At 31.7% G+C, this 13,773-nt stretch overlaps 1 protein-coding gene across 5 annotated transcripts in view; it reads left to right on the forward strand.

Moving 5' to 3' along the window:
* The window catches only part of EEA1 (early endosome antigen 1), a 146,012-nt gene extending 134,577 nt beyond the window's left edge, over positions 1–11,435 (forward strand). For all 5 annotated transcript variants that reach the window (XM_063075157.1, XM_063075158.1, XM_063075159.1 and 2 more), the window contains 7 exons: positions 1,684–1,869; positions 3,306–3,437; positions 4,397–4,582; positions 5,535–5,773; positions 6,154–6,274; positions 7,009–7,107; positions 7,788–11,435. In XM_063075157.1, coding sequence (XP_062931227.1) covers positions 1,684–1,869; positions 3,306–3,437; positions 4,397–4,582; positions 5,535–5,773; positions 6,154–6,274; positions 7,009–7,107; positions 7,788–7,910 — 1,086 coding nt within the window. In that variant the 3' untranslated portion in view covers positions 7,911–11,435. The remainder of the gene's footprint in view (positions 1–1,683; positions 1,870–3,305; positions 3,438–4,396; positions 4,583–5,534; positions 5,774–6,153; positions 6,275–7,008; positions 7,108–7,787) is intronic.
* Positions 11,436–13,773: the final 2,338 nt, after the last annotated feature.

A 13,773-nucleotide genomic window follows, 5' to 3' on the forward strand; every position in this document is an offset into this window, starting at 1 on the left:
AGAGTTTAGGGATACTATTGCTTTCCAGGCTTCAGCAAGCCTTGGTATTTTGTAGCATTGGATCAGGACCTCTACTACCTAATTACACTTGCTATAGACTATAGAGACTAGGCTTTGTCAAATTTTATTCTTTTTATGTGAAATCACTCTTACTCTTTGTGACACATAGGTGAGTTCCCCCATGCACTATGGAGTCTTCTGTAAACCACTTTCCACAGTTTCACACTCATTGTTTTTCTGTGCATTTGGCACATAGCATATCCCCTACTACCCTGCACAGCTTCCCTTTTACATACCTGTTTTGTTTCTCAGGCTGTGTCATCAACCCTTTTAAGTTAAAGACCATCTTATACCTTCCTGTTCTACCTCAGCAGTAGAATCATCAGGGATAGGTGTCCGATTAACAAAGAACTAGATGACTTTAGGTCTTTCCTGAAAAAATAAGCCCTAGGGGCTTTAATGTTCTACTGGCAGCCATTGAAAATTGAAATTTAATTTGTATCAGAAAGACTGGATTAAGGTAAGGAGTAAACATTTTTTTCTTCCAGGAAACTTAAGAATCTCTGTAAATAAAGAAAGTCTTTATTTATTTATTTTTCCATCTTTTTTTTTTTTTTATTGAATATTTACTATATTCAAGTCTAGCCAGGAGGTTTCCTTTCCTGAATTATATTTTTTGCCTACTTTTCAAAGGAACTACATCTTCAGAATAAGAAAGATCAGATTCTTCCACACCTGATAGAAGATCACCTTAGAGCTGTTTCTCGTTCCCTGCTGATTCTTAGCAATAAGAGCTGAGAGTGGCAGCTTCCTACTCTTCCTATTGCCTACCTATTACCATATCTACCCCCAAATAAAGCCTAACAGGTCAAAAAGCTTGCCTTTACTCTGGCTTTGGCTTTTCAAAATATTTGGGCCTTAGAACAGTCAATAACTACGGACTGTGTTAACTGACAATCACTGCCACATAGATAGGAGGAGGGTGAAAGGATGGGGTGATGGCCTTCTCTGTACAAAGCGTCAGATGTTTGTCTGAGTTTTCTCTTTTAGTTTACTTGATCAGGTTGGCAGCTGTAAAATACAGGGTTTTTTCCCAAACCAAACAATACTTCCTATTTATTAAAGTTTTTAGGACATCAGGGGACATCATAGATTCTACAAAACATGTATGTATACATAATGTAGCATTTAAAATTGTTTTCTTTCATGTCTCCCTCTGCCTTTTCTCTAACCATGTTAGTATATATATTCTCCAAGTGTATTTGATGTGGTTCCTACTTATTTGATATTCGTTCATATTACCTAGCCCATGCCAAAGATGTGATAAACATTCAGTCAATACTTGTAGATTATTTCTCGAGGTTTTGGAATTGCTTCAGTTTTACAAAATATTTTATACTATAAATGTTTTCCATATGCAAGAGAGTTAATATTCTAAAATTGTTTCTCTTTTACATGATCTTACTGAAGAGCATAACATTCCATCTTATTAGTATATTGCTTTCCACAATGCTTATAAAAGGGAACTTCAAAAAGTTCGCGAAAAAATAGAATTAAAAAGGTGTAATACAAATCTTTCCATGAACTTTTTGAAGTACCTTTTTATTAACTGTTCTGTTTCTGCTGAAATTTACTAAAAAAAAAAAAAAGGCATATAATAATTTGGGAAATTGTTTTTATAAGTCTGTAGAAGAGAAGCTCTCTCTAGCACAGGAGGATTTGATTTCAAACAGAAATCAAATTGGAAACCAAAATAAATTGATTCAAGAACTGAAGACTGCCAAGGCTACTTTGGAGCAGGATTCAGCAAAGAAAGAACAGCAATTGAAAGAGCAGTGTAAAGCACTACAAGATATTCAAAAAGAAAAGGTATTTCATTTTCCTGACTTTGATCTAGAATCTTAGAGTTGCAATGGCCTTAGAGATCTCTAGTCAAACCTCTTATTGAGTACACCTTTATTTTCAACAGCTCTCTCAGATGAACCTTTAGTTTCTGATAAAACACTTTTATTTTTTTTTTTTTTTTGTCTTTTTTTGTGACCGGCACTCAGCCAGTGAGTGCACTGGCCAGTCCTATATAGGATCCGAACCCGCGGCGGGAGCGTCGCCGCGCACCCAAGCACTGCACTCTACCGAGTGCGCCACGGGCTCGGCCCTAAAACACTTTTAATTATTGGTATTTTAGTGCTGGGAAGTACTTCTTAATAGTCTCCTTGTCATTTCTACCAATTTTTCTTACTGCTGTTTTTAGTTTTACAAACAAATCAATTTTTCACACCATAGATCCTTAGTTATTCAAGAACAGATATTATAACCCCTTGACTATTTCTCATCTAACATATTATACATTAGATGTATGAATGGGATAATAAAAGGTCTAGAAATAATTCTTAAGCTTATTAAGAATTCTTAAAGTTAAGAACCAGCTTTTTCTAAGGGGAAGTAGAATGGTGTTTTATATAATAGATGCTAAGTTATAAAGTTAAAAGCATTGGTTTATATGACCAGTACATTTAAAAAAATCACTCTAAATTCTATATGAAAGAGAAATTCAGATTCTAGGAAACATTTTATTTTTTGTTTTATAGTTCAAATTATATATTACTATCAGCTGGTAGAGGGTTATTCTGAATTGTACAATTCCTGAAGTTCTTGGTGTATTGTAAATGTACAATTCCTGAAATTATTATTAATTAAAAATTAATTAGAATGTTTTTGTGGGGGTGGGAGTGGTGAAGCTATAATGAAATCCGTGATTTGTGCCTCAAGTTTAGAAAGTTCTGACAGAACTATAGTTTACAGGTGTTTAATTGTAAGGGCTTTATGTCAGACAGGTCTTGTTTTAGTTTTAGCCCTGCCTCTAAAAGATTATTTTACTTCTCCTGAACTTTTGTTCCTTCATCTATAAAATGGGGATTAAAAAATCTATTATAGAGATTAAATGAGATCATATATAATGCTCCTAGCCAGGAAACTTATATGAAGATAGTAAAAATAATAAAATAGGAGTTGTAAGAGTAAGACTGGTATTTTTGGCAAAATTTTACCATATTCTTACTCTGGCCAGGCACTATTCACTTTTCAATATTAACTAACTATTTAATCCTTATAATGATCATATTATTATTGTTCACACTGTATAAATAAGGAAACAGAGGCAAGAGAGAGTAAGTAATTTGCTCAAGTTAACTTAGGTAGAAAGAGGCAGAGCTAGTGTCATAAATAGTAGCGGTCATTTTTATTACACTAATTTCCAGTTAAGTATTTGCTTAAAATTATTTTGTAATAAATCATTATTCTTTCAGTCACTGACAGAAAAAGAACTAGTAAATGAAAAATCTAAATTGACAGACATAGAGGAAATTAAGTGTAGACAAGAAAAAGAAATTGCTAAACTAAGTGAAGAACTCAAGTCCCACAAACAAGAAAGCATAAAGGTATGTTAAGATAATCATTTTTCCTCCCTTTTCTGTTGTGCTATTCTTTAAATTAAATGTGTATACACACCCACGTACACACACAAACACACAGAGAAAGAGAGTACCTGCTATGTGCAAGGCAAATTGTTTTGCTGTTTTTGACAAACACTCTTGCCAGCGTGTTCTCCTATAATATCTATACACATATTGAAACTGTGTTACTTTTGTTTTCAGATTACTGAATAATAAAATAATTGAGAGCTATTGATTTAGAAAATTATGCTTGTAGATAGTAAATTTTAAAATATCTAAGAGTTTAGAATTAAGATTTTAAGGGATTCTGTTTTTTTCAATTATTTTTCTTCATAAAATCCTTTAATAATGTCGTTTTTAACATTTTAACTGTTATAAGCATAAAGAGGGTGCCAGTTGAAGAAACTAATTGTTTATCACTTGCTTTGTAAAATGTTATTCATTTTGTTAGAGAAAGGTTAGATTCTCTCTTGAGAGCTCTCATAATTGCTTTTACTTCTATCAGCATACTAACCATTTTGCTTTATAATTAATGATCTCATCACGTCCTTCTGTTCCTCCAGAATGTGACTTCCTTAAAGCAGGGAATGTATATAATTCATCTTTATATTTTATCCTCAGAACCTAACTCAATGTGTGATGACTGAACGATGACCAATAAATGCTTTATATGTGAGAAAAGGGTAAATAGGGGGAAGAGGTTTTTTTCCACATAGTATAATAAAAACATATGCACACTAAGTTTCACTTCAATTCAAATAATTGTTGAGCAGGAAGTAAATAATCTTGAATCTTTTTAATCAATTGTTTGAAATACTGAACTTTAAGAATCTCAGAAGTGGATAAAACTCATATCACTGTTGTGATAAATTGCATAAATTTCAGCTACATTTTGAAATGTTTATTATTAAGGATGACTTATTTTGGCCCTACTTTTTCAACAGGAGGTAACAAATCTCAAGGATGCCAAACAGCTTTTGATTCAGCAGAAATTAGAACTTCAAGGAAAAGTAGACTCCTTGAATGCAACTCTTGAACAGCAGAAGAGAAACCAGCAGATACTAAGAGAGCAGGTGAAAAAGGAAGAAGATGAGATGAAGAAAGAGTTTATTGAGAAAGAAGCTAAACTGGTCAGTGAGTTAATGATGGGAAGTATGTTTTGTAATAGATCTTTAAATCAGTCCAGTGAGAGGATTTTTTTACTTAGAATTTGATTGAAATGCTTGCCTAACATTTTAGTGTCTAAGAAAGGAGGTCTGATTTCTTTAAATAGGTGATATATGATCGAAAATATTTTACTCTGTAATCATATTTCGGTTTATATAAAATCCATTTAAAAATCCAATTAAAATATAGTTTAAAAACATTTTTAGTGCCAGATACAAATAAAGAAACAAACATACAACTATGTAGATTGAGGTAAATGGTGTGAAAGCTAATCATGTTAAACTCATTTGTTTGGTCCAAGTGAATGTTGGTAAGGGGGAACGGAAACTTCAGTTTGGAATTAAGATAGCTAAAGTCTGCTTTCCCTTCCCTAAGTTGTGCATGCCAAATGGGAAGCATCTGGCTTTCTTCTATTGAATTAAGTCCAAATATCCCCAGATAACTTGACTAATAAATGTTTTAATTGAAGAGTTGCAATTTCAAGTTCAAACAATGATTTGAAGGGTTTGTATTGTTTTTTGGCAGGTTGATAGAGACAAAAGAGTGTATGTAGAATTGAGAGACATAAGGAAATGCCAGCTTTGTCTCTAGGATGCCTTGCTATTCCTAACCATGTGTGTCTTTCCCTACTCTGGTGGGACAAAGAAAAATCTCAAATCATATCCCTTTAGCTTGATCTCATAAGAAGCTTGCTAAATAACTATTATTTCAGCATTATGACCTTTAAGCCAGTTCAGATTGCACAGATATTTGTGGAATCAGTTTTATTAGCGTGTAATAAAATATACCCTTCTGCTTCCTTCCCTGAATAAGGAGTGTTATTTATATTGCCAATATTTTGAATTCAGTAATAACTTAAATTTATTTTACACTACATTTGTAATAGGTTTTTCCCCTGTGTTTTCCTTTTCTCAGCATTCCGAAATAAAAGAAAAAGAGGTAGGAATGAAGAAACATGAAGAAAATGAGGCTAAACTTACCATGCAGATTACAGCATTAAATGAAAATTTAGGCACTGTAAAGAAGGAGTGGCAATCTAGTCAACGGAGAGTTAGTGAGCTCGAGAAGCAAACGGATGATTTACGGGGTGAAATTGCAGTATTAGAAGCAACGGTTCAGAATAATCAAGATGAAAGGAGAGCACTACTAGAAAGGTGAATAAGGTCTAGTAAAATTAGTTTATTTCCACTGTAAGTGACAAAAATATTGTCATATTCCACATTTTTTAAATAGAAGACTCTTATGTGAGTAACCCAAAATATTTAAGTAGCTATTTAAAAATTAACTCTTAACACAATCAGATAGTTGAGATTAGCATATAATATTTAAAATACTAAAGATTTTAAATACTTCAAATATTTAAATTCTTTAAATATTTGAATACTTTGAATATTTGAATACATTAAATTTTTGAGTATTTAAATAGTTGAAATTAATATATAATATTTAAAATTATTAAAGTAGTTCATATCTGTATTCTAGAAGGGTTTTTAGCGATTTTTAAAAAATTAATTATCTCTGTAATTGATTCCAGATGTCTTAAAGGAGAAGGTGAAATAGAAAAGCTTCAAACCAAAGTACTAGAATTGCAAAGAAAGCTGGATAATACAACTGCAGCAGTGCAGGAGCTAGGCAGAGAAAATCAATCCCTTCAGGTAAGTCACCTGGTGACGCGAGGCAGTTCTTGGTGTAGAATTTACCTCTTAGTGAAAAGCATATTTTCTGATTTTTTTTTTCATCTCATATGTTTAATAAATACTTTCAAATAGCTAATGTCTGTGTAATAGGATTGTAATTTTACAGGTAATTAAGTAGAAAATATAAAAAAAAACTTGTTTTAGAGACCTCAGGGATTAGTTAGAGAGCCATATCATTCATCAGTTGTCAGTTCAGGGAAAGAATTACAAAATTCAAGAATACCACAGTGATGGCTGGCCGGTTAGCTCACTTGGGAGAATGTGGTGCTGGTAACACAGAAGTCAAGGGTTCAGATCCCCTTACCGGCCAGCTGCCAAAAAAAAAAAACAAAAAAAACCCCCAAGGAATAGATGAGTTAATATGTGTTAAAGAAGTGATCTGAGTGTTCTCAGAGTCACGAGGAAGGATTGATCATTGGAATCAGAATGGATGGGAAATCCCAAAAGCTAGAAATTACCCATGCCTTTGAGGAATAACATTTGATTTACTTTAATTTTATTTTGTTATTCAGATTTATGAATATAGCTACTTTTGACAATGGAAATTAATGAAAGTATTTCTGATTTTTAAAATTTTATTCCATGGTGCATATAGTTAGAATTGTATAAAATTCTGGCACCAAATTAGAAATAATTCATCATTCTTTTAAACATTAAATATTATAATGTATTGAACTTTTTTTTTTAAATAGATCAAACATACGCAAGCATTGAATAGAAAGTGGGCTGAAGACAATGAAGTACAAAACTGTATGGCCTGTGGAAAAGGCTTTTCAGTAACAGTGAGACGGGTAAATGATTTTGTTCACATAGCTATGTTTCTGGATTTCATTTTTCAGTTACCATTAATGTTTTAATCATCCATACGGTCTGCATTTGACAGATTTTTAAAAATTTTCTATTTATCAGTAAACTTTATTTTACAACTACATAGAATAATTAAACTTCATGCAATTTAGTTTCTGGTTAGCATATGTGTTTGAATTTTAGTTTTAAATTCAGCCATTGCCTTCCTGCTGAGTTACTCTCTGGGACAATCACTTTCTGAACCAATGTGCCAGTATTAAACTCATATGTTTTAGTCATCATTGGGTTCTTTTAATGGAAGAAAAAGCAGAGATTAAAAAAAAGTATTCTAAATAATACCATCATGTGATAACTTGTTTATATTCCTATTGAAGTCTTTATGCCTAAAACATTTGGTGAATAGAAACAGTTTTTCACTTGATATGGATGCTTTATTAAAACTTTTAAAACACCTCCTAGGGTTCTTTTGAGAATTCCATGATAAATTCCATATAAAATGTTTTGCATAGTATTTGATAAATAGGAAGCATTCAGTTTACTATAACAAAGGGATTAAATTAACATATTGAAATATTATATTATGTAGTTTATGCTATTCATGTAGTTTCATAATGCTTTTGGTATTATTCTTATACTTGAAAATGTTTAATTTTGTCATTTACAGCATCATTGTCGACAGTGTGGAAATATCTTCTGTGCTGAGTGTTCAGCCAAAAATGCCTTAACTCCTTCTTCCAAGAAGCCTGTTCGTGTCTGTGATGCATGTTTCAATGACTTGCAAGGATAGTGGGTTATCACAACTTCAGAGTAATATTACACTAACATTAGATTTTTAATAAATGTACTTAGTAGAGGTCTTGGACTACTATTTGATTTGGACACTGGTTGCAATAGTAGACCAAATTAGAATTCGTATATTTTGGAATGTTATCAATATTAAGTAAAACTCTTCTATTTTTGTGAGACTTGGGCTCATCTTTCATTACTTTTTTCCATTTAGCCCCTGGAACAGCTTCCATGCCAAGTTGAGAATTAGCCAATGAAGTGTAAATAAACTTTGGACAGAAAATAGCAATGTATTTTTTTAAATATAATTTCATTGTTCACAAATGCTGAATATAATTCTATAGCTTCTTTTGCTTACATTTAATGTACACAAATGTACATGGATGATGTTATCTATCACTTGTTGCTGTTTTTGTTGCACAATAACACATTAATTATATTAAATATTCTCTTTGTGAAGTCACTCACAGAATTGTAACGCTTTCTGACTACCCTTTTCTCATATATAGGTCCATAGCTCACTTGCATTGTTATGTTAAAAATTTACTACTTGGGTGTTCTGAATACAGTTTATGTTAAGATATGTATTAACCATGAATTCAAACATGGTTTTTATTTTAGCAATATTGATTAAATTCTCCTCGGTGGATTTTATGAAAACCTCTGTAAAATCAGTTTGCTTACTTTACGGTTATCCTGGGTTGCCTTTTAAAGATTAGGGTTAATTTTTCTTTTTCTTTTTGTATTTTTCTATATCATTTTTAAACTCCCACATATTGTCTATTAAAAATCTTACAAACCTTCCTACCCTCACCCTCAGTTGGAAGATGAATCATAAACATTGTAAAATGGCCCTATTCTTGGTTTCTTGTAATTGGAAAGGCTTCTAAGATTAGCCTTCATATTATACCATTATTTTGTCCCTTCAGCATCTTCAGGAATTGTTTGCTTTTTTAATGGATCTAATTTTTCCTTTATTTGATTTAACCTTCCCAAGCATAGTTCAGTTTCACTGTAATTGTTTTATAATTTTGCATGTTAAAGCTAGTAACTAATATTGCTGCAGTCTTATCTGTGAAAACAAAATACAAAATGGTGAAAAGACATTTTCTATTTTTTATTTTCTTCTTACCTAATAGGGAAGAATTTTTTAAAGTTGTAAAATGGACTTAAATTTAAAATGATTCTGAGTTTGGGGTTCCATATGAACTGGGAAATCTTCTAACTCTGCAAAAATAATGCTGTGAAATTACCTATAAGTAACAGCTGCAGAATAAAATATCACCAAAACCAAATATATTTAGGAATCCAAAGTTACAATAAAAACTGAAACAGAATGGCTGATCATCTTAAGGATAATTAAGAATTAGCCTGTTTGTATGCTGAACAATGGCATTAAACTTTAATTAATCATATTTACTCAATTGGAAGATTGGAAAACATCTGAAAAAAGAAATTATTAATATTGGTTAATTACTCATTCTAGAGAAGAAATATAAAGTCATACATTTGTTCAGTGCAATCATTTAATAACAAGAGCAGAGAAGGATGGGAGTTAATATTTCATTTACAATAAATAGTTTATAATATACATTTGCTTTCAAATATGCTGAAACAAAATTATGTTTATGCTGTACCTACAACATATATAAACTAAAGAGATTGCCGCATATTCCTTTAATTATTTTTAAAAAACATTTAAATAAACCCTGTTGTCAATAGCTGTTAAGGACACTGATTGATTCCGTGTACTTGGATAAACATATATCCCTGAGCATATGTAATGAAGAAATACAATGGCTCTTTATTAAAAATAATAGTTTGCTAATATAGACTGAGCTATTTATGCATTTTTATATACTTTTAAATTCTTTATGATAGACTTAATTCTACACTTTTACATATAGGTAACTTAATAAATGTGTTGAAAAAACACTGATATTAACAGCACCACTGTTTATTTTTTTTTAAGATAATAAAACTTTATGACAATTCTGGGTTAGAACATGTGTTCAGTTCATCTGCTAACTGGATGCACTGCAGGCCTTCTCCCTGACCCCTCCACCCCCGTCCTCCTGTATTCACAGAAACAATTGCGGGGATAACAAACACAATTGTTTCTCCTCTTCATCTAACTAATCTCATTTCATAGGTCTTGAGTAATTTACCTACCATAGGTAACCACACTGATACTATGAATGAAGCTTAACATTTTGCTTTTAACTCTCACCAGTTTAATGTGTTTTGTAAACAAAAATTAAAGTGGTTTTTTTTTCTCTTAATTAAAAAGTCCTTTTCTGAGTCCTTATTGGCTGTACATTTTAGATGTTTGCTGTCACTATTATTTTGTCAGTGAGTTAGAGCTGGCACATGCAGAGTTCCAGCTGTTGGCTCTAATGCAGAGCATATTGGCATCACATGTTGGTAAATTCCAAACCCCAGCACAGAAACGTGTGTTAAAATCAAGTCTCGCTGGGTTAATGTACAATAAACTATGCCTACAGAATTTTTTTAGTAGAATGGACACAAAGCTGCTGGCGTAGGATTTGTTCATTCTGAAGATAAAAAGGGAAACAAACACAAAAACCTCAATACAGTGTACAAATAACATTTTGTTCAACTACCTCTTAATGTGAAATTAGCTAGTTTAATAGTTTTCTCACAGTAATGTTAAATAGTAACTGCCAAATTTGTTATTTTCCCATCTCTCTTAAAATAAGTCTTTATGATTATTTTATATAGTTTTGAAAATTTAAAAGCCAGTTTTTTTAAATCTTGAGTTTGCATAAAAATGTTTAGCTTTTAAGTGGAGAGTGAATTATGGTCATATATTTTGATATTCATGACCTGTTTGACTATGGCGGTTTTTTTTTTTTTTTTTAAATGCACTTTGGCTATAAAACCATGGATGGTTTGATCCGTAAGATTTAAATGTGCCATCAATGTAGTATTCCAAACATGAGCTTGATGAATGGTATTCTGTAATTATAATGTGCCACGCATTATTGTGTCTTAATTGCCCTTTGCCTGAATTTTAATGATCAATTTGTTATTGTTGCAAATGTGAATATTGTGCATAAAATTACTAAATTTATGTAAAATTGTGTAAAATAGAATTGGAAATGGCTAAGGTTCTTTCTGTGCAGAAGTAATGAATTTATTGTAACATGATGCAGTTATGTATATAACATTCTGTACATCCTTGAACTGGATCATATATTCATAGCTTCTATAGATACTTTTGCATGAATATTTTCTCGTTTAGTTTTTGGATTTATTATTTGTATTGTGTTTACTACTTGTGATCATGTAGCTGTGCCTTATTCTGTGAGAGAGTTTAGCTCAGTAAATACTGTAATTTCTAAACTCAGTGATCGGAAGGTTATTGATTATAAATGTAACTAATAAATTACATGACAGCATTTAAATCTGTATAAAGAACAATGGAAGGATCCTTATTGAATTGTTGCTTTTTTAAAAAATATGTTAAAGATGATATTAAAAACATTTCTTTCTAGTAGATGTATTCTGTGACTATAAATTATTTTGTCTATTCAAAAAAGAGAGAACAAAGTATTAACAATTTTGCATTAATTTATTTACAAAATATTAGGACTTTGCACATGGATATAGACAGTAGTTGTGCTTTAATATTGTTCAACTTAGAGTAGTAATTAAGTTCCCGATCTTGAGAGAATTATTAAAGCATTTTGCTTGAGATAATTCCTTTTCATTTTATTTAATATTATGAAGAATTAACAAAACTAAAAAGAAATATAAAAAATATAAAACTAATCTCTTCTTTTATGTGTATCTAAGTTTAATACTCAGACAACCATTTACATGTACTTTTTTGAAGGCCCAAGGTACCATTGTTTTTTGCTGTTTTTTTCCTGGGAACCAAGGTTCCAGAATGTTTTTTTCCCCATTTCATTCTAATGCGCTTCTGTCTGAAGACTAATGTGCATATCCTCAAGCACTTAGTATATCTTATATTAAATATTTTGTGAGCTTTTAGAATTCTGGTTTATATATAGCATTTTCCTGAGCTGTTTTGCATCCTTTATATTAATTTAGTCAGTCTTCCCATTTAATGAGATTCAGAGGGAGAAAACTAGGCATTATACATATAAATATGTGCTTACTGGACTCATGGAACTAAAGGAGTCTTGAGAAGTCACTTAGGTCCTAGTCCACTGTTGTTCTCCTAGGATGGACTTGAAAAAGTTCATGGAAAGATTCGTGTTATCTTTTAATTCTATTTTTCCACGAGCTTTTCGAAGTACTCTCGTATCTCCCTACAAGATGATTATTCATTTTTTTCTAAAAACATTTTTTTAAGCCAGAAGCTTCTTCATAAATTTTCTCTTGCATAAATATATATTGTCTTCTCTTGAACACAATCCTGTCCAGATACCATATCTAAGAACTCATTTGAAGACTATTCTCCCTTCTTTGTCCTTTTTCCTCATTTATTCTTTGCTATTAACACTAGTTATTGCTTCCCAGATTTTCCTTTTATTTTCACCTGCTCCTAATAAATGCCTGGCATTACTGTAAAGAGACTATTACTCTTCATTATAGTTGTGCTCAGCCCTTGCACAAGAGCCTTCTGCACTTGTCTGTACTGCCTTGTTCTCATGGTGAAATTCTTCCTCAAAGAATTACTGTGCACATGGCTTCTCCAAACATCTTCCTCTCTATCCCATTACTTCAACTTAAAGAAATCAGTTAAGGTTACAGTTGTCTTGCAGCCAAATTTGATAAATTTACATCTTCCCTTTTTGAAATTGCAAAAGGTACCATGTGTGAAACTGAAGTTTGTGTACTTCCATTTGACATAATGTGACCCTAAGAATTAGTTCTTTAATTGCAGTTATATCCTGCCATGTTAATGTAATACTTCGAGCTACCTTTCTTGATAAAAATTCTAATGAAGTTTTAAGTCCTGCCAGATAAAAATACGTGACTGTACTGTGCTAACACACACACATGCCGCTCAAAACCAGAAAGTAGTTTTATGACAAACACCGTCATTCTTCAAAATGAAGTTAAGAAAAAGATATCTTGGCTATTTCTATGAAAATCTCCCACATAAAAGTGTTAACTGGTGAAAGTGGAACAGGTATTTGGGGTTTTTTCCCTTAAAATAATAAAATTAATCCTTTGGGGTTTTCTACTTCCAAGTTAGAATATTATAGAGCATACCTGAGATAAATAAACTGTTGTAGAATAGGAATTTAAAAACTTATTGAAATGTAGATATTTGGGGCTGGCCTGTTAGCTCAGTTAGTTAGAGCACAGCCTTGTAACACAAAGGGCATGGGTTCAGATCCCCATATCGGCCAGCCGGGGGGGAAAAAAAGGAGATCTTATTTATTGTTTAATATATTAAAAGAGCAATCAAATTTTGTATCAGAAGAATTATTGTGTTTGAGGTAGTACTATAAAGACTGATTTACAAGTCATACAGGAAAATTGGTTTCATTATTTTATAGATATACACAAAGTAAGATGCTAGAAATCATACTGAACACAAGCAGTGGACGTTGTTTTCCTTCTGACACTCTATCTGATCATTCACACTTTACAAATAATAACAGCACCGTTCTTCATTTGTACCTCTTACAAACCTGACTGAAACATTAGAAGGTAGTCTGGATATCAGTATATATTTGTCAAGAAATTCAAATTTGTCGCAGTCATATTTCCTCTATCCTGAGGATTTTCCTAGCTCAAATTCTGGGGCTCCTTTAAAATGCACATTTCCTTTTAGTTCATCACTAGGTAAGTGTTACAAAAGTTTGAACGAAAGAATACCTTAAACCATAATCTCTAAAAACATATGCCATTTGTTTTAGTCC

This window comes from Cynocephalus volans, chromosome 12, assembly GCF_027409185.1.
Source record: "Cynocephalus volans isolate mCynVol1 chromosome 12, mCynVol1.pri, whole genome shotgun sequence".
In the NCBI taxonomy this organism is placed as follows: domain Eukaryota; kingdom Metazoa; phylum Chordata; class Mammalia; order Dermoptera; family Cynocephalidae; genus Cynocephalus; species Cynocephalus volans.